This window comes from Palaemon carinicauda, unplaced genomic scaffold (assembly GCF_036898095.1).
Source record: "Palaemon carinicauda isolate YSFRI2023 unplaced genomic scaffold, ASM3689809v2 scaffold812, whole genome shotgun sequence".
NCBI classification, from domain to species: Eukaryota; Metazoa; Arthropoda; class Malacostraca; order Decapoda; family Palaemonidae; genus Palaemon; species Palaemon carinicauda.
In genome coordinates, this window is record NW_027172108.1 from 22,501 (window position 1) to 42,500 (window position 20,000).

At 39.4% G+C, this 20,000-nt stretch overlaps 2 protein-coding genes across 2 annotated transcripts in view; one reads left to right on the plus strand and one right to left on the minus strand.

Moving 5' to 3' along the window:
• LOC137637529 (synaptogenesis protein syg-2-like) overlaps positions 1-20,000 on the minus strand; it is a 43,764-nt gene that overhangs the window by 430 nt on the left and 23,334 nt on the right. Inside the window, exons 3-6 of the mRNA XM_068369692.1 lie at positions 19,419-19,774; positions 11,517-11,727; positions 860-987; positions 51-219 (exon numbers count right to left, since the gene is read on the minus strand). Of these exons, the coding sequence (XP_068225793.1) occupies positions 51-219; positions 860-987; positions 11,517-11,646 (427 nt within the window). The 5' untranslated portion in view covers positions 11,647-11,727; positions 19,419-19,774. The remainder of the gene's footprint in view (positions 1-50; positions 220-859; positions 988-11,516; positions 11,728-19,418; positions 19,775-20,000) is intronic.
• Positions 13,086-13,659, plus strand: LOC137637528 (uncharacterized). Its single transcript, XM_068369691.1, has 2 exons — positions 13,086-13,119; positions 13,325-13,659. The coding sequence occupies exons 1-2, from the start codon at positions 13,086-13,088 to the stop codon at positions 13,657-13,659; spliced, it is 369 nt and encodes a 122-aa protein (XP_068225792.1).

Below are 20,000 nucleotides of genomic sequence, written 5' to 3' on the forward strand. Positions count from 1 at the left end.
TTTCATCTTTCTCTTATTATTCATGAATGGGAAAATTAAACGTATTTTACCATTTAAAACCCTGACGCCAACTGAAGCTTCCTTCATGGCCTGGGGAGCACAAACATAAATTCCTGAATCGTGAGATGTTACGTCTGGTATGAAGAGAACACTTGTCGTAGTCGGACCTTTGTCTGTGGTGATGGTGACGCCCTGCCTCGACCCGTCATATGATACCATCTGGGAAGACAAGGATACAAGAGTTTCCGCTAATCATTTCTTTTTAGACCTTGAATATCTAAAATAATATATATATATATATATATATATATGTATATGTATATATATATACATATATATATATATATATATATATATACATATATATATATATATATATATATATAGAGGAAGTGGAGGATCTGTTGAGAAGTCCCCAAAAGAGGGTATTTAGGTTGATTGCTGGAGTATCACTACTGGAAAGGAGGGAAAATCAAGATAAAAAACGAAGGTCATGTATGTAATGTAAAATCATTTCAATGGAAACTAGTATGAGATATCATGGCCATATATCAAGAAAGAAATAGGTGGAAACATTGAAGAGTTAAACGCATGCCAGATATGGGGAGGAGAAGTGTGACGCATCAGCAGATCAGATGAAGGGATGGATATGGTTGAGAGTGATATAAGCAAGGGAAAAGGATGAAAGAAATTGAAATAGATTGAGAAGATTGACTAAGACGCCAAACCCTGTTATACAGTGGGACTAATAATGTCGAAAAGAAGACAATGTATTCGGGTATGTGTATGCATGTAATTATGAAGAATAAGTTTAATACTCATTACTTCTTTCATAACATCAACATCAGTTTGTTCCTACCTTGTCTTTGTGGTACCAGAATATGTTCTCCGGAGGTTCAGGACTGTCAGGTACAACACATGTTATGTTTAGAGGTGAGCCCTGATCCACATATAGTTCAGGACCTATAGGAATGATCGCCCGGGGTTCTGGAAATCAAAATATGTATAATATTTTCATACATGAACTGCTGTCAACCTAAGATTATTACCCATACACACGCACACACATATGTGCACACTTACCTATATATACATACATACATATATATATATATATATATATATATGTGTGTGTGTGTGTGTGTGTGTGTATATCCCTTTCTGAGTGGCGATTCCTTTAGCAGTTTGAAGAGTTTGTACATCATTATAATCGGAAAAACTATACTAGTCAGGGCCACCCATACTAGGTTGTCATGGTGTGAGGGATCAGACAAAAATCTCCTCCCATCAGCAATCCGCAGTGGCTAGCGTAGTGATGAAAACTAGCCAAAACCCAGACATGTATTACTACCTAGTCCCGACCACTAGTCTCCAGTCGCAGTGGAACCATTGCCCAAGGATAGGGGAAGCTACATTCCACAGCAGGATGTGCATAAAATCTCTGGACTAGAACAGACAACTTTTGGAAAATGAACCTTGCAATACACAACGTCAGGACCGAGTTAATAGAACACTTGAAAGAAATAAACTTGGATGTCATAGGATTAAGTGAAATTAGAAGAACTGGGGAATCTTAAGTGGAATTAAAAGAGGGCAGCATATTTTGTTTCGGAGGATATGAGAGGGACAAAGATAATGGATTGCGTTTTCTTATTATTAAAAATCCTGTAGGTAACATAAAAGAATTTTATAGTTGGATTGATGGAATTGCAGATTTAATTATCAAACTAAGGAAGAAGTATAAACAGAAGTTCATTCAAACGTGTGTACCAACATCCCATGCAGAGGAAGAAATATAACTTTTTTTATGAAGATCGGCAGATATCTATGAAAAAGATAATAATAAATTTTCCTATTTTCTTTTGTACTTAAATGCTAATCAGGGTGAAAATAAGACAAGAGAACAATCAGTAGGAAATTTGGAGTAGACAAAAGAAATGACAGGATACATGCTTGAAGAATATGCTGGAAGGAAAACTCTTAAAATCAGGAACACCTTATTTTAGAAAAAGGAATGTAGAAAATAGGCATGACAAAGCCAAATGAAGAATTGAAAGGAAATTAATTGCATTTCATACTAAATGAAAAGGTCAATTTAGTTAAATATGTAGGTGTTAAGAAAATTATAGCCAAGTGATCTTAGAATGGTTAGATGGAAAAAAAAATTATGTCTAAGGAAATAGGGAGAGAAAAAAAATTAATCTAAAGAAAGAAAATAAATACTCCTGTTATAGAATATTAATCTGATAATTTTAGTTTACCAATATAAAATAACCACTCCCAGCTACATCATGAAAGTGAAGCAAGTAAAGATGATCATGGGAAACTATCAGAAAAGACCAGAAACCTAATGAAGCAAGACTGGAAATGAGGGTAAAATTCAAAAGAGATGAAATAGAAATAGCAGAACTATCCAAAATAATAAATAAACTAAATACCCGAATTGAGGAAACACTAAATTAAGGAAGAAGCATCAAAATGAAGAAAAGAAGACTCGGAACTGGGCGCAAACAGATGTTTGCTTTTACGGATGAAAATGGAAATATTATCGACGATAGAGATTCAGGGATAAAAATGACAGCGGACTTCTATACACTGCTATGCAACAATGATATAAGTAGAAGTAAGGAAACCTTTGAAAAGCATTAAAAGATGCAAAGCAGTAAGCGAATATGGCCTAATAATTGATTTGATAATAGATGGAGGAAATATCAAGGTAGTGAAACTGGCTGAACTCTGCACCAAATGCCTGCAATAATACTCTTCACGTAAAGCTTAAAAAAACTATATAATTTTACTGATTCACAAAAAGGGAGACATAAAAGACCTGAAAAATTACCGCCCAATAAGTTCACTTTCTCCAATATATAAAATATTTACAAAAATCATATTAGGCCGAATAGAAAGATAGTCAAACTTTAATCACCTAAAGAGAGCAGGCAGGATTTTGAAGTGGGTATTCAACAATTGACCATATCCATGTAATTAACCAGCTAATGAAAAAATTAACAGAGCATGAGAAACCACTATATATGGCCTTTATATATTATGAGAAAGCTTTTCATTCTGTCAAAATATCAGCAGTAATGAAAGTCCTTCAAAGATAAGGAGTAAAAGAATCTAATGTTAGAATACTTGAAGATATCTATATAGGAAGTACAGTAATCCTAAAACTACATAAAGACAGTGAGAAAGAATATGATAAGAATAAGGATGGAAATAACACTAAGAGACAGAAAAAGAGAACATGGATAAGAGAACAAACTAAAGTAGAGGGTATTCTGACAACTTACATGAAAAAGAAATGAATACGGACAGGACATATAATATGAATGACCAACAAAAGATGGACATTAAGAATAGCATAATGGTTTCAGAGAGATTGTAAAAGAAGCAGGGGAAGAAAGAGAAGATGATGGAACGGTGAACTAAGGAAATTTAGAGGGGTGGATTGGCAAAAAAAGACCCATAACTACTTGGCTGAGGACTGAAAAGTAAAGGAGGCGATGATGAATGAAGAAGTATTGATATAAAGGCTCAAGATAGAGACCACTGGCAAAATCTAACTGAGGGTCTCTTGTGTCAATAGGCATGGAAGGGAATGGTGATGATGATGATGATGACGATGATGATAACACACCACAAGAAAAAGCAAATGCTTCCATTTTTAGCTGACTGCAGGAAAAAGGCCTTAGACTTGTCTTTATTCATGCTGGTGATTGGCCCGTTTTCATCACCATGCTGGCCGACTGTTGATCGGTGATTACGGGAGATTTTTATCTGATCACTCACAGCAAACATTGCGATTCTCAAATCCTTTCACAATGTTGAGGTATGTCCACTCAAAAAGGACATATATATATATATATATATATATATATATATATATATATATATGTGTGTGTGTGTGTGTGTGTATATATATATATATATATATATATATATATATAGCGAAGCGATATATAATATATATATATATGGATTTTGAGCGAAGCGAAAAATCTATTTTTGGGTCGTCCTGATGGAAGTTCCTAATAGGTAGCTTTCTAGAGTATATTTGACTACAGTGATATTCACAGAGAATTTTACCTTAAGGTATCCAGAATTCTTTCTCCTGGAACGAATATCCCTAATTAATCTCACAGGGATATTGCATAATATCAGAGGACGTATTCTTGACACGTCACATAGTTATCTTCACCCCGAACAGTATTAACGCTTCGAGGGAGTTATAGTGACAAGAATCCAAAACGAGAATGAAAAGAGAGCCGCTCATAACGCATCTCTCCTATTCTGTTTCCAGTGAGTATCTGATGAAGGCGGTAGCGCCCTCTTTATTTCTTGTAGTGATATACGAGGTGCTACAGATACTGTATCATAGGGAGGGCTCAATAAGCCCTTTTACAATAAAAGGAAGGGGGGGGGGTCCATCAGGATGACATGGCTACCTCAACCCAAAATAGATTTTTCGCTTTGCTCAAAATCCGTTTTTTGGGCTCAGGCCATGTCGTCCTGATGGAAGTTTACCAGAGCATTACTGTATATGTGGATTCTCAATCGGTGCCGTACTCTCAAGAAAGTATTTTCCTGGTCCGTCTAGACCTAGAGACCTATGATGTTACCGTCATACATCATTTCATCTAAGTATGAACTATGTTAGTGCTTCCTACCCCCTACAGGGAAGAGTCATACTAGACTCTGGAAAAGTCTCGAGGAGTATATAATAAATTATGGATGATAAAATGACAAGCTTGTATAGTGGTCTTGCCCTATACATTATAAAGCAAAGTTTGTATAAGAGTCGCCAATGTCAGAATGAATTTGTGACACCTTCCCCAAAGTGACAACTCTTAGTAACTATGGGATAATGGTTGTATCCACATAGGAACAAATTTTGCATCTCTGCCACTATCCCGTTAGGGTACCACTTCAACCCTTCCTAAGGAAGGGTTAAAGAAAGTGGACTTTTGCTTGAATCAGGGAATAGTCTTAAAAGACATACCATGATAATATTATTCATATTTTAATCTCAATGATCAGTACATTTCTAATAAAAATGAGTGTGGGCGAATAAAACGCAGGGTTCACCATGAACTAGTTTATTAAAATTTAATAAATGTGCATATCAGATCAACCTTTCTAAAATTTATAAAAAGTGGATGATATCCATTAAAGCACAAAGAAAACAGTCAACAGAAAATATTGTTTCATCTACCATGAAACAGATTTGCCACTTCAATTGAATTAATACTAATGCTACAGTCTGGATACTGTTTAAGTACACTAGCGTGAAAAACGCTTGGCACAAGTGTCCGTATCATGCTATAGTTCACCAACGTCAATGGAACAATTCGTAAGGATACTTTTGTGGCCTATCGCTCAGTGTGTCGTACATAGAGTGACTACACACCCACCCTCCTAATTAATCGTCCCAAATTAATTACACTGTTCCTCACAGATTTAAAACAGAAGGTTAAAAGATTCTACCTGCTGCTACCACAGACTACTTGAGTTGCTCCACTTGCTTCGCATAGTGCATAAAGAACACCTCGGATGACCACCAGCCAGTGTACGAACAAAGATGTTCAAGGTCCATATAAATAAGAAATTTTATGGAAGAAGCAACTCCTCTCAGATCATGACTAGCGGGTGTACTGTCAGGACCCGTTTTGCGAATAACATAGGTGAGTTTCGCCCTTAGTTATAGATAACTTTGAGCTCGATGTTTCTCCTCTGAGCAGCTGTCCTCCCATAAAGTCTGAAGTTCTATGAAGATAGACCTTTAGGCACTCCACTGGACATAGAGATACATCTTCCATTAGAGGGCAGATTCTCTAGGGACCCCACCTGATGGTGGGTAGCTTATTCATGGTAAGAAACGTTGGGTCTGAAAATAGATTCCATTAAAAATAGTATTGTGTCGGCTGCTCACCCATTCCTTCTCACTAAGGAGAGAAAATCATGAGATGTAGGTTCCTGGTTTTCTGTGATGAAGCGAAGACACTCGACTTCTGTACTCGCTGAGACAGGGTTGGATCCGGTAGCGGTACAAATTTTAGTCGTAGTTCCAATGCCAGAGGGAACCACACACTATTTGGCCACTTGTGGGCCACTATTGCCACCTTCCCTTTGAAGGATCCCAGTTTGTCAAGGACCTTCAAAAGGAGGTTGTGCGGAGGAAACAGATAAATACTGGACCATCTTTTCCAGTCTAAGGACATAGCGTCCACAGCCTCCGCTAGCGGATCCTCATATGGGGACACATAGCGATCTATTTTCTTGTTGTCTTTCGTCGCAAAGAGGTCTATCTGCAGCTCTGGGACTTGACTCGAGATGAAGGAGAATGATCCTGTGTCTAGAGAACCATTCTGACTCTATTGGTGTAAACCTGGATAGAGCGTCCGCTGTCACATTGCGGAACCCTCGAATGTGAACTGCTGACAGGTGCAATTTCTTCCTTTCTGCCAAACGAAAAATGGCCAACATCACTTGGTTCATTTGAAGTGACTTCGACCCTTGTCGATTCAGGCATCTCACTATCACCTCGCTGTCTAGAACCCGTCTTATGTGGGTCGAGTGGCAAAGAGATACTTTCTTTAAAGTCAAAAGTAATGCCATGGCTTCTAGAAACTTGATGTGAAATGACTTGAAAAGATTGGACCAAGTTCCTTGGACTCTCTTCTGATGAGAGTGACCTCCCCAACCTTCCTTTGAATCGTCTGTGTGGATAGTTACCGACCGGGGAGGAGGTTGAAGAAGTATTGATATCTTCAGTTGCTTGGCATTGGACCACGGCTTGAGAAGCGTTTGCAGTTGAGTCGGTAGAGGTCTTATTAGATCTCTTCGCGCGTTTGATGCATATTTCCTCCAGACTCCAGTTGCATCCTTTAGCTGTTCTCTTAGCACTGGATCTGTTATTGAAGCAAACTGTAGAGAGCCCAGCACTCTCTCCTGTTTGTGTCTTGATATCCGTTTGGATTTCAATAGTCTCTTGATAGATCCTGCAATTTCTTTCCTCTTCTTCCCAGGAATGGAAAGTCGATGTGACTCCAAATTCCAGTGGATTCCCAACCACTGAAATTTTTGAGCTGGAAAAAGTCGAGTCTTTTTTTATGTTGATCTTGAATCCCAGATGTTCCAGGAACTTGATCACTATCTTAGATGTTTGCATGCATTCTGTCCTGGATGCTGCCCACACCAGCCAGTCGTCCAAGTAGGCTACTACTTGGACTCCCTTTAGGCGTAATTGATGGACGGCTGCGTTCGCGAGCTTCGTGAAAATCCTTGGGGCTATGTTTAGCCCAAAAGGCATGGCTCTGAAGGCGTAACGTTTTCTATGTAACTTGAAGCCTAGGTAGGAGGAGAGGTGACGATTAATTGGAATGTGCCAATAAGCATCAAACAAGTCTATAGAGACAGTACATGCCCTTTTGGACAGTAGGGTCCTTATGTGTTGAAGTGTGAGCATTCTGAACTTATAGTTCACTATGAACTTGTTGAGTGGCGACAAGTCTAGAACGACTTCGAGTTTTTCTGAGACCTTCTTCGGAACACAAAACAGCCTCCCTTGGAATTTGATGGACTTGACTCTCCGGATTACTCTTTTGTCTAAGAGCTCTCGGACGGGGGTTGAGTGTTGGGAGAATTGAGGAAATTGAGGTGGAGGACTGCTCCAACTCCAACCTAGTCCATTCTTTATTAGGCTGTGGAGCCAGGGATAGAAGGTCCAGCAATCCCTAAATAGCTGTAGCCTCCCTCCTACTGGAAGCATCTCACTTCTGCTGTTGTGGACCTGAGGCCTTGCCTCCTTGACCGCATCCTCCCCTGGATCCCCTTCCTCTTGAAGGGCGTCTAGAAGACCCTCTGGCTGTTCCTCTAGCCTTCGAACGAAAGGAAGAAGTCTGCCTTTCGAAGGCTGGCTTAAAAACTGGCGACTGAGTCGCCACTTGTTGAGGTATCAGCTGGTATGTGGTTGGAGGTTGTGCCATTATCTGAGGCACCGCGGTCACAGGAAGCTGTTGCTGTTGTTGCTGTCGGTAAGGTATAGACGGCCGAGAGGATGGCCTAGGCCTTGATGTCTTCCTCTTTGTTTGGGGAATCTCATCCTGAGAACACTTTCTCATAAGATCTAAGCCCCACTTTTTGAGAAGGTTCCTATTCTCTATGGCGGCCTTGTCTACTACCTCTTTATCCACATCGTTGGGAAAGAGGTTCGTGCCTCACCGCAGCCGAGGTGAACACGAACTCTCTACAGGCTCTCCTAGCTTTAATAAAGCTATAGAAATCCTTCGTAACTGTGGCCAGATGGGTTTTTGCCACTACCATGAACATGTCCCGGATCTTGGGGTCACTTGCCATCGTTTCTAATGTCGTTTGCAACGACATCGATGCCGCAAGTCTTTCCTTCGTCTCTTGCTCTCTGTGCAAGAGAACCTCGGACAGTTTAGGGAGTTCCTCACCAAACTGACGGTCAGCAATATCAGCTTCCAGCTTCCCGACTGAGAAGGTCAGGTGTACGTCCTTCCAGTCTCCTTGGTACAAGGGCAAGGTCAGAGATAACGGCTTGCACTCCTCCAAGGAGGGGCATGGTTTCCCTGCCTCCAACGCCTTTAAGGCTGCCTTATATCCCTTTTCCAAGAAGGGAAAGGCTCTTGTAGGAGAGGCCAAAAAGGAGGGAAGCTTCTTACTCAAGGCTGGCACCTTTGAGTTCGTGAAGCCCCTCTCTTTCATCGAGCTCAATAGTAACGCCTGAGCTTTACTATGGTAAAAAACTATGACCTCCTTCGGCTCAGTCTCCTCCTTTGAGGCTGGTTCCTTCCTAGGGCGGACATAACACTCCGGGTAGGAATTTTTGTTGGGCCAAAATTCCACCTCTTCAGGGGAATTGCTCCCAGCTTTTCAGATATGAGAATCTTCCCGATTCTCATTGGCATGTGTTCAGAATACCTCCAAGGATTGGTATCCGAGCACAAAGGAAGATCCTTCACGTTGAGTCGCTTCTGGGGCTCACGTGATGCTGCAAATCTAAGTATCTCCAGTTTCATTGCAGCTCCCTTCTCCTCGTTCTTCTTTTGAATTTGCTTGATCATCTCAACAATAGGAGAAAGAGTCCTTCCAAGCTCATCTGGGATAGCAGACGATGTAACCGACACCTCGTCGATTTCTTCCTCTTCTATTTCTGGAGCCTGGTACAGCTCCTCTTCCTGACCTTCTCCTAGAAGGTCCTTCTCTGTAGAATCCGACACCTCCGACATCTTATCGTCCAATTGGATGTCTTGAAGGGCGGCCAAGACTTCAGAATCTAACGGATTCTGGGCAGTTGGTATCTCCACCTGAGGCTGAGGAATGACTGCATTGGCTGATGCTTTAGGGAAAAGGTAGGCCCTCATCTTCTCACTTGGAAGGTAGGGGCCTAAGGTGTTTTTCTGAAAACCCCTCACCCAGGATCGTATCTTTTCCCTGGCAGCATCCCTTGACTCTGTCGACTTGGAGTCGTCAAAAGCCTCAGTAATCAGGTTAGAACATACTGTACAAACCTGAGGGTCCCAATACCGGAGATCACCTCTGGAGGCTGCGCATGCTGCGTGCCTCCTGCAATGTTGATGTCCACAGAAGTTCTTACTGCGGACATTACAGAACACACTCCCGCACTTCGGATGGTCCTCCTGTAAAGAGAAGAAAAATCCATGAGTATCAAGTGAAGGCTTCTTACTTATATTGAAACATTTAGCTTATATAGAAAAGCTATAAAAGAAAGAAGGAAAGACACATACTTGTATTTCCTGGACAGTCAATTGCTGTAACCTCCCAAGATATTAAAACTAAGGTTAATTCTATTCTAGAATACCTTATGTAATTTCCTAAACGGAAATTTAATGCATAGTTTTAATAAACGGGATCGAAAGAATACAGAAAGAACTTACTTTCTATATATTGTACGGTCTCAACAAAAGGCTGTACAAGATAACATTAAGTATGATGAAGAACTTTAGCGTTATCACAAGCTCTGTACAATAGTTTCTGTTAATGCAGTGTGTACTACACTACGAATATAGCAACTACTGTACTTCGCATAATGTTGTGCCAGCTAGCACGCGCCGGTACGTGCCGGCATCTACCCCTGTATAGTTCAAAGATATACTATCTTTAACTAATAGGCAGCAGCCCACTGATTCGCGACTGTGTGCCGGCCGGCAATCATTGCCAGCCAACGAATGAAAACAACAATACTCGGCTGCCGGCTGCTAATCATAGTGGCCAGCAGATTCAGGCTGTGTTTCCACTGCCGGCCGGCAAAAGTAATAAAACCTATGCCCGCCGACAGTAGCCAAGAACCAGAGAACCTCTACCTGCCCGGCTATCGGCTGTTAAGCCGGCAGCCGGGATAGGGGAGCAACACAATAGTCAGAGAAACATTATGGATGTAAGGTTATAAGGCGGCATGCCATACGACCTTCCATCCAGACAGAGTGAACTTATGGAAGGGGAGAATGTAGCATTCAGGCTTCCAAAGAAACCATAGCCTGCCGGGCTCTACCGGCAGACATGGAAAGGAAACCAAGAGAGGTCTGGTATTCACTTTGCAAAGACCAAAGGGTCTCGACCAGTGTCGAAATCACCGAGCTAAAAACTGACGGTATAGTATAAGCATTCCTAGAGGAGCTAAATAGCTAAATTATTAAAGCATAACAAACCAGGAACGTCGCTCTAGCTAACTAAATGACCCATAAGAGCGAGCGATAGCATCCAGGATGCCTCCGGTAGGCAACAGCTCTTGTTTATGTTAATATCACTTTTGATTTAATTCAAAACGACAATAGCTTACATTTATACATAGTAAAGATAATACTCAAAATTCCAGAGGCAGAAGAGGCCGGAGAAGTCATAAAAATGTGGAATTAAATCCAAAATAACGAGAGAACACAAAGGAAAACCCCGAGTAGTAGAGCTACACGAAAAGGAATAAAGAGGGTGCTACTGCCTTCATCAGATACACATGAAAAGGAATAAAGAGGGTGCTACTGCCTTCATCAGATACACACTGGAAACGGAATAGGAGAGATGCCTTAAGAGCGGCTTTCTTTTCATTCTTGTTTCGGATTCTTGTCACTATAACCCCCTCGAAGCGTTAATACTGTTCGGGGTGAAGATAGCTATGTGACGTGTCAAGAATACGTCCTCTGATATTATGCGATATCCTTGTGAGATTATTTAGGGATATTCACTCCAGGAGTTATAATTCTGGATACCTTAAGGTAAAATGTATATATATATATATATATATATATATATATATATATATGTCTATGTGCTAGTTTGAGTAAAGAACTAGAATTATAATTAAAATCCCATTTCACTATCTTCTAAAAGGGAACATGTAGCCTTCAAATTAATATTTGAAGCAAGTTCCCCTAAACATAATTTTTCGTCTACTAACATCCAAAATGGAAATATAATGGCAAATATAATTAATCATAAGATTAACTATACGATTAATCATTAGAACATTCACAAACCAACAACATTAAGTTCGATGACTCTCGCAATGGGAGGCCTCATGGAAACCTGACATTCGTATTTGCCAGCATCTCTCATCTGTGGGTATTTTATCCTCAGCATCCAAACATCAGATCCGGGTTTGTTCATGGCTTCAAATCGGTCGTCGTTGGTGAAGGTGATTCGACCCACTGTCAGCACGTGGATATCTTGATGTCTCACCCAGGAAACCTTTGAATAATATTTTTCAATGTAGGAATTGGCTCAAGTGATAAATATAGGAAAGTATTTACTTACCATGTAACCAAACATTTGCTTGTCATATGAGTCAGATCATAGGAATACTGTAAATGTCAGGATGCCAGACAACTGATAATGAATCAATCAATTATAGGAATACTGTATGTTTCATGTAGGTGTGTGAAAGACTTGTGTCAAATGATAAGTAGTCCAAAGTATTGCCTAAGCATGCAACGAAACATTGTTACATCGTGAGGATCATGTGTAAGAATATTGTTAATTTTCTACATAAAGGAATGGATGAAGATATATATGTTTCAAACGCATCTTTTTTCCTACATTCAACTAACACTAATTTTTAAGAGCACAATGGCAGTCATAAATTGTATTGCGCGATCACTGAGCTCTGTTATAAGTGACGTGTGCTAAGTCTGATATGTAACGTGGTATAAGCCTATTGGTGAGAGCATACTTATATCAAAGCTGGTATTTTCACAAAATCTAACAATTCCGCATATTAACTGAGCAATATTGCATTTACTTGTTCCAATGGGTAAGCAGTATCACTCGAGCGATCATTAGAACAAGAAGGTACTCGTCTGAAGAGTATCTGGCTGTGTAAAGTGTATTCACAAACAATTTTATAATAAAGTAAAAAAAAAAAAAATAAACAATGTTCCGATGTCTCATTATCCATCGACATGGGACATACTTGGTGTCAGGTGAAAAAATATGTCTGTTTGTGTATGCTGGGAGCAAAGTTGTTCTTTAAGTCGGTAAAGTAAAAGTTCGAGATGCCTAGATATGCGATAAATAACATAGGAGATATTGCTGCTATGGGAGAGGATTATGAAGGAGCAGTTAGTTATAGTGATGTCAATGAAGAATATAGACGAGAGCAACGAACACAGGACATAAAAATAGGCTAGAAAACTTAGCCAAGTTAATACATAGATTACTAGTTGAACGAGAAGATGAGCAGCACGCAACCACAGCATATCTAACGTACATAAACAAACTTCAAACATACATAATTGAAAGCACACATGCACAGCTGAGTAAAGATACTCATAACGTCGTAGTTCGAAAATTGCCGGAACTCCAGGCAAGTGTTAGGCCTTTTGATGATCAACGCCTAAGGAAGGGTGTTAATCGATCGAAGTGTTTTGAGAGACTTTGAAATAGCCACAGATGGGTGGTCAGAAAGAGCAATTCAAGTAATTTGGTTGCCTAAAGATGCTCCAGCAATAGAAGTAGTGTATTGGCCATAAGACCGTTTCAGAAATTATAATGAAATAAAACGACGTTTATTTGAGAAATAAACATTACCTGATGCAAGATGAGGGGACATGAAAGAAAACTGCAAACCAAAAATTCGTGAAGGTGAGTTAGTTTTCAGTTTTGCAACTCATACTTTTTCGAGATTGTGATTCATTTGCTACACAAAGTGCCAATCTCTCAGAACTTGATAAAAAAGTAATTACCTGTAAACATATTTGCAGATTAGTAAACCCATATTTATGTGTATATTTGTTCGATGACAATCGCTCGTTAGCAAACATAGTGATGACGATACAAAACTTTCTAGGCAGTTTGCCAGGAGAAAAAATGACGGAGAATAACTGCCGCAATGACAGAAAGGTAGCAGCCATGAGAGGCACCAACCAACCCCCAAAGCGGGAGAGGGGAGAACGAATTCAGCAGGTGAGAAGAGTCTTTAGATGTTGGCAGTGTGGGGAAGAGGGGCACCAACGAGTGGAGTGCCCAAGCCAAGGATCCCAAGACTTTTACACTTGTCAGGCCTATGGTCATCTTTCTCGAGAGTGCCCAGCAAAAAACGCTTTGGGAGGGCAGGCTGTGGCACACGTACACCAACCCCAGCCCAACATCCAAAGAAAAGAAAAAAGAGGAAGGGGGCGATGAAGAAAATCGATGGCCCCTCATATGACAACAGGAGCATTCAAGCGGACAGTGGTACCTGCCTCATCCCCACAGCATTAAGGACGGGAGCAGAGGGCAGCGGTGCTGTGAGTGAGGTCGTTGGTACGTGCCCCACATATCCTAATTGGCTGCTCAGAATTGTAGCAGTTAGGATTGACTCATCAGATAAGTCCACTCGAGCACTGATTGACACAAGAACCAGCGTTTTGCTTATAGAAAAAGGAATCTCTTCATACCCACTACAGTCAGCGGCATCCATCATCCTCGCCACGCCAGGATGATATAAACTACAGACAAGGCATGCAACGATTGTCAACTTTAAGGTGGGATATGTGAAGTTTACACATATTTTTTTCTTGCCCACCTTGGGAATTCCTGGAATCGAGACTATACTCAGTTTAGGTTTGTAATGAGTAATCAAATATACATTTGTGGGTAAAAGGATAGAATAACAGTAAAAGGTGGAGGGGGCGTTTTGCTGATAGAAAGTCATGAGAGGGTAAGTGCTTGGGCGGGAAAGGAGAGACAATTAGGTAAGGTAACAGCTGTACCTAAGAAAGGTGAAGTATTGCCTCCCCAGACACTTACGAGCATATCAGTGACCCAGTGTAGGTCTCTCCCAAAGGGAACCAAGATCATAGGTAAACCCCAAGACAAATGGTCACACGTAGTCTTACAAGGCTTGTCAGAACTAAAAGAGAACGGAGTGGAGACTCCGATAGTTAATATGTCAAATAACAGAGTTGTGTTAGGAAGTGATTCTCTGTGTGAACTAGAGTTATGTGAAATAGTTAATAATGGGATCTTAGGAGCCACAATTCCAGCCCGTACAGAAGAACACACTCAGAACTTGATTATGGAAGTGCAAGAACTATGTCTGGTGGAATATCAACCTGTACTTAGTGTTATTGTTAATAACTATTCTGATGTAATTGCAACTGGCGACAAGCCACTCTGGAGGATTGATCGATTTCCCTTTAGCATTGAAACTGTGCAGGTGTAGCCGATCAGATGAAGGCCTCTTAAGGTACCCATTCATTTCCAGGGAGAGATATAAAGGGAAATTAGTAAATTAAGGGAACAAGGGATTATCGAGGAGAGTGAATCCTCCTGGGCTTCATCAATTGTAGCCTTTAGGAAAAAGGATGGCTCGGTATGAATGTGTGTTGATTATAGGAAATTGAATGCAGTCAGTAAGGATAATGCATTTCCATTGCCCTCGATTGAAGAATTACTTGTGAAGGTACGGGATAGTAAATATTTTACAACTATCAATCTAAAATCTGGATACTATCAAATACCCATTTAGGAAGACAGTTAGTTTAAAACGACATTTATAGCCAATGATCAACTATTTCAGTTCCATTTTCCTCCAATTAGTGTTAAAAATGCTCCAAGTCATTTTTTCAAGAGTAATGATGGTGGATTTGACTCCCTTAATTAGCCATAATGTTCTTGTATATTTTGACGATATCATAATTACAGAGAAAATGGCCAAAGCACATAATGATAATGTTCGTAAAATTTAAGAAGCATTGCAACGTAATGGTATAAAAACAAATTTGTCTAAGTGCAAATTTTTCTGTATACAGGATGACTTTTGAGGTAATATAATAACCCCAGGAGCTATCCTCTTACGTGATTTATTGTACAAAAGAGACCTGCTGTCTAGACAAGTGAGATGGATTGAAAGATTTTAAAGTTTAACACAAACGGGTTTGACCATAGAGAAGGTAAGGCTAACAAGGTAGCTGATGCCCTCTCTAGAGGTGCAGTAATAGGAGTAAAAACTCGTGTGCAATAGTGGAATGAAGAACGAAACCAGAATATTGAAGGCCCCATCTAAATAGAAAAGAGGATATTAATTCACGTGAGGTGTAATAAAAAAATGAGATCCACGAGCGAAAGAGAGAGAGAGAGAGAGAGAGAGAGAGAGAGAGAGAGAGAGAGAGAGAGAGAGAGAGAGAGAGAGAGAGAGAGTTAGATATGTTGTAAAGAGAGACAGAGAGGGAAATAGTGAACGTGAATGTGTGTGGGTGAGCAAGGACATGACCAGGGGTGTCCAGAATGAGTGCCCTGATGATGCAAGTGTGATTGACTTTGGAGGTTGGGACACAAAGGAAGTCCAAGATGAACAGAAAAAAGAGGAATGAATGGAAAGAGTGTGAGCTGGGAAATCAGAGAGTTATCCATCATTTCTGAATTTGCCTTGGAAATTTTTTTTAGAGAGAATGATATCTTATATTGGGCTTACGAGAAGAGGAAAGGGGAATTTTGTGCACGAGTAGTTCTTCCTCCCTCCTTAATTAAGCAAGCCATCCACACTATACATGCAAGTCTGTATGCACGGAATTTAGGGATTGATAGAACATTAAGGAGAGCATGAGACTTTTTTTTATTAGATATGAAAAACGGATTTTGAGCGAAGTGAAAAATCTATTTTTGTGTGAGATAGCCATGACGTCCTGATGGAAGGTTACTTCAGTAGCTTCCTGAGGGTATATATGAATACAGTAGATATTTCCAGAGAATTAAACTAAAGGTTTCGAAGAATTCTAACTTCTGGCGCGAGTACCCATAAGGTTTCCCTTTAGGATATCGTATAATAACAGGGGACGTATGCTTGACACGCCACATAGCTATCTGCACCCCACATAGCGTTTACGCTTCGAGGGGGAACTGTAGCAAGTATCAGGAGGAGCCATTACAAAACTCTCCTCCTGCATTACTGTTACGGTACCTAGCGATGTAAACAAACGGCCGCCATAGCTGGCCGCCATCTTGGTTTACGTCACATCTACACGCTTCATTCCGGTTTCTGTAGCAATCCTGACAGAGTGTTCTTTCCCAGTTTTTGCTATTTTATTGTATCATGTCACAATCTTCAACCTCGCCTTCTTCTGGAAAGTTGAGTACCATATTCTTGTATTGTATAAATAAGCTTTTTATCTTTAAATCTTGTGTTTTGTGGCTGAGCTGTGCCCCGACCGGAGGCGTAATGTTTCGACGCTGTTGCTCGCCTCGCATGCTTTATTTAGTTAGCAAGAGCAACCTTCCCAGTCTTATAACTAATAACTTCATTAGTTATTTAGTCTTCATTGCTAGGAGTTAGTTATATAATGCGTTAGTATTCGTTTAGGCAACTATGTTAGCCTACCCTATGTTAATTATATCAAATGTGTTCATGCTTGTAACTGTTTCGAAAACCATAGAAACATTGTACCAGAAGCCAAAAAGTTGTCTGTGATTCCTATTAAATTTTATTAGGTGCATATCAATTTGGTAGGACTATTTCCTACTGGTATAACACAACATGAGTATATATGTATATTTTGGATGCATCTACTCGTTACACTCATACTTACAAAATGTTGGATAAATCAGCAAATTCATTAACCCTGGCGCTGTGCTCTTTTATTACTAGGTTTTGTTGCCCGAGAAATTTTATAAGTAATAATGGTCTCGAGTTTATAAATTAGGTGGTGAAATCGGTCACAAACTTGATGAAAATTGAACACTTTTCAGTGACCGTATGAGGGCTTTCAGCTAATGGCTTAGTGGAATCACATAATAGAGAAGTGTTGCGAATTTTACATTACTTAGTGGCTGATGATCCCCTCTATTGGCACGCCATGCTTCCTACAGCTGAGCTAGCATTGAACATTGCATATAATGCCTCGCTCAGGGACACACCTTTCATCTCTGTGCATGGACAGGATCCTGTGTAACCATATACGATCTTCATTAATTCGCAACAGATGCCAAATTATTCAACTAAGCAATACCGTGTCTATTTTCTAAATCTCTTAAGGAGGATAATGAACACCGCTGAAAGGTTTTTTAAAAAAGCTAATTAAAAACACATCTCAATTATGATGGTCGGCTCAAAACTGCACCGGTAAAAGTATTTGTGGGCGATCGTGTGTATTTGAAACGATTACAACCTATGATACAAAAACTATTTGGGTCCGTACAGAGTAAAGATGGTTAAATCTAACACAGTAATGATACAAAGCATTGTTAATGGAGTAGTGTCTGAACATCTTCAGGCACACAAATATGTTTCCGGATGAAGTAATTTTCAAAAGTGTCAATCAGAGTGTACCTCCTTATCCCTCCTTATCCTCGAGTTGATAAGTATGTTTTTTTTTTTTTTTTTTTTTTTTTTGCTGCTGTTGTTGTTGTTGTTGTTTGAACAGACTGCATTTCTTCTTTTGGCGTGTTTTAATTAATCTAGATGATGACAGTGTGTTCTTATGCGGGTGCTTTATGTAGAAGTTAAGTGTTGTGATAATTTTGCGGAGTGTAGCAATAAGTATGACACACTGCTGAGTGAAACTAAAAAAACAAACAGAGAGAGGTCAAATTTGTCAGGTGGGTTCCGTCAGGCGGATGCTGCATTATTTATGTATTTGTATGATTCCTGGTTGCTGGGGCTGGGGTGGTTCCCGAAGGCCAAGTTAAGCCTCGAGGAAAGGCAGTGTTAAATTTTAGAATGCGTAGATGTGACTACCTGAAACTTAAGAATTATAAGAGAAGGGCGGGAAGCTGAATGATTTTTTTGGCAAAACGGCTAGTGACCACTGATTGATAATTACAAGTGCAAGTGTAGTAGTGGTTTCAAAACTGGTGAAACGGTGGTGGTGAAATATTTCATTTTATTTTTGTGGTAGAGGTTTATTTTTCTGTGTGATTTCTATGTATATATTTTATGTTGCATTTCTGTCTAGTACATGCCATGCCCCATTCCGGGTCAGAGTGTCCTCCATATAGCATAGACTAGAGTGGCAGTGTTCCCAACTCTTATCGGAGTGAGGAGCTTGGGGTGTGGAGTAATGTCCTAATCTTTGTATGCAAAATATGTAGAAGTATGTGTTACATACAGTGAAATTAATGACCTTTTTAAGAGTGCTATGACTGTCATACGTTGTAGTGCGCAATCACTGAACTCTGTTATAGGTGATGTGTCCTAAGTCTGATATGTGACGTGCTGTACGCCTATTGGTGAGAGCATATTCCCACCAGAGTTTAAATTTCTACATTATCTAACAAAAACTAACAAGATCTATCAAAATTTACCGGAGCCATATTGCATTTACTGGTTCCGAGGGGTAAGCAGTACCACTTGAGTGATCATAAGAGTATTTGTCGGTGTAAAGTGTATTCAATAACATGTATATAATAAAGTGAATAAAAAAACAATGTTCTTTTTCCGTTGACATGGGACATTTCTATTCGTTACTGAACTATTTTCCTGTGTTGGAGCTCTTGAGCAAATACCATCATGCTTTTCCAGCCAGAGTTGTTAATTCAATAATAATAATAATAATAATAATAATAATAATAATAATAATAATAATAATAATAATAATAATAATAATAATAATAAATGACTATGTGGCATTAAAGTAGGAGGAAACCCTAATTTCTCTGAATTTACTTAATTGTGCAAAACACAAAAATTTATTCCATTCTTATTGACAGATAACTTACATTGAAAGATAATAATAATAATAATAATAATAATAATAATAATAATAATAATAATAATAATAATAATAATAATAATAATAATAATAATAATAATAATAATAATATAGAGTCTAGTTACAAATATAAGTAGATACTTCAATCTCAGAAAATCTCGAATGGAATCAGAAAAGTTAGTTAATCAAGAAAAATCATCCAAAATTAGAAATCTCTCATAGAAATCCCACCAAAACCTTAGTATGTTAACTCACTGTTTTCGTTCCTATATGCAGGACATGACAGTGGAGGTAGACAGTCTTGCCTCTGACGACAGTGACGTTGGTTGCGGTTGTGTCGGCGAAGGAAGGAGGAACATTGTTGTTGAATCTGGCTGGCGGGGTGAACAGGGCCGCCCCGCCTCCCACGAAAGGACTGATAGCTGTTGTCGTTGGCCCAACAGCTGGTGGGGAGCTGACGTTTACTGGAACGGAATGTCAGGATCTTTTTGCTTGTGGTCTGGTCCAGAGAGGCTCCTCATTGAAGGATTTCCAAACTCTGTTATTTTGATTATTGCTGTTGTCATTGTTGTTGTTATAAACTGGGGACATAAAAGAACCCGGCCAGGCTCCTACGAAAGATAGAAAGAAACTCTCCAATTTACTTACAAAATATAACCATTATGGCATTGAAAATATATTCCTGATATTTATCCATTTCTACTACTACTACTACTACTACTACTACTACTACTACTACTACTACTATTATTATTATTATTATTATTATTATTATTATTATTATTATTATTATTATTGTTATTATTATTATTATTATTATTATTACTATATAGTGGT

Coding starts and splice junctions, on each gene's coding strand:
- LOC137637528 (XM_068369691.1), top strand. CDS start 13,086: ATGAAAGAAAACTGCAAACCAAAAATTCGTGAAG. Junction 13,120..13,324: donor CAAACCAAAAATTCGTGAAG/GTGAGTTAGTTT, acceptor AAAACTTTCTAG/GCAGTTTGCCAGGAGAAAAA.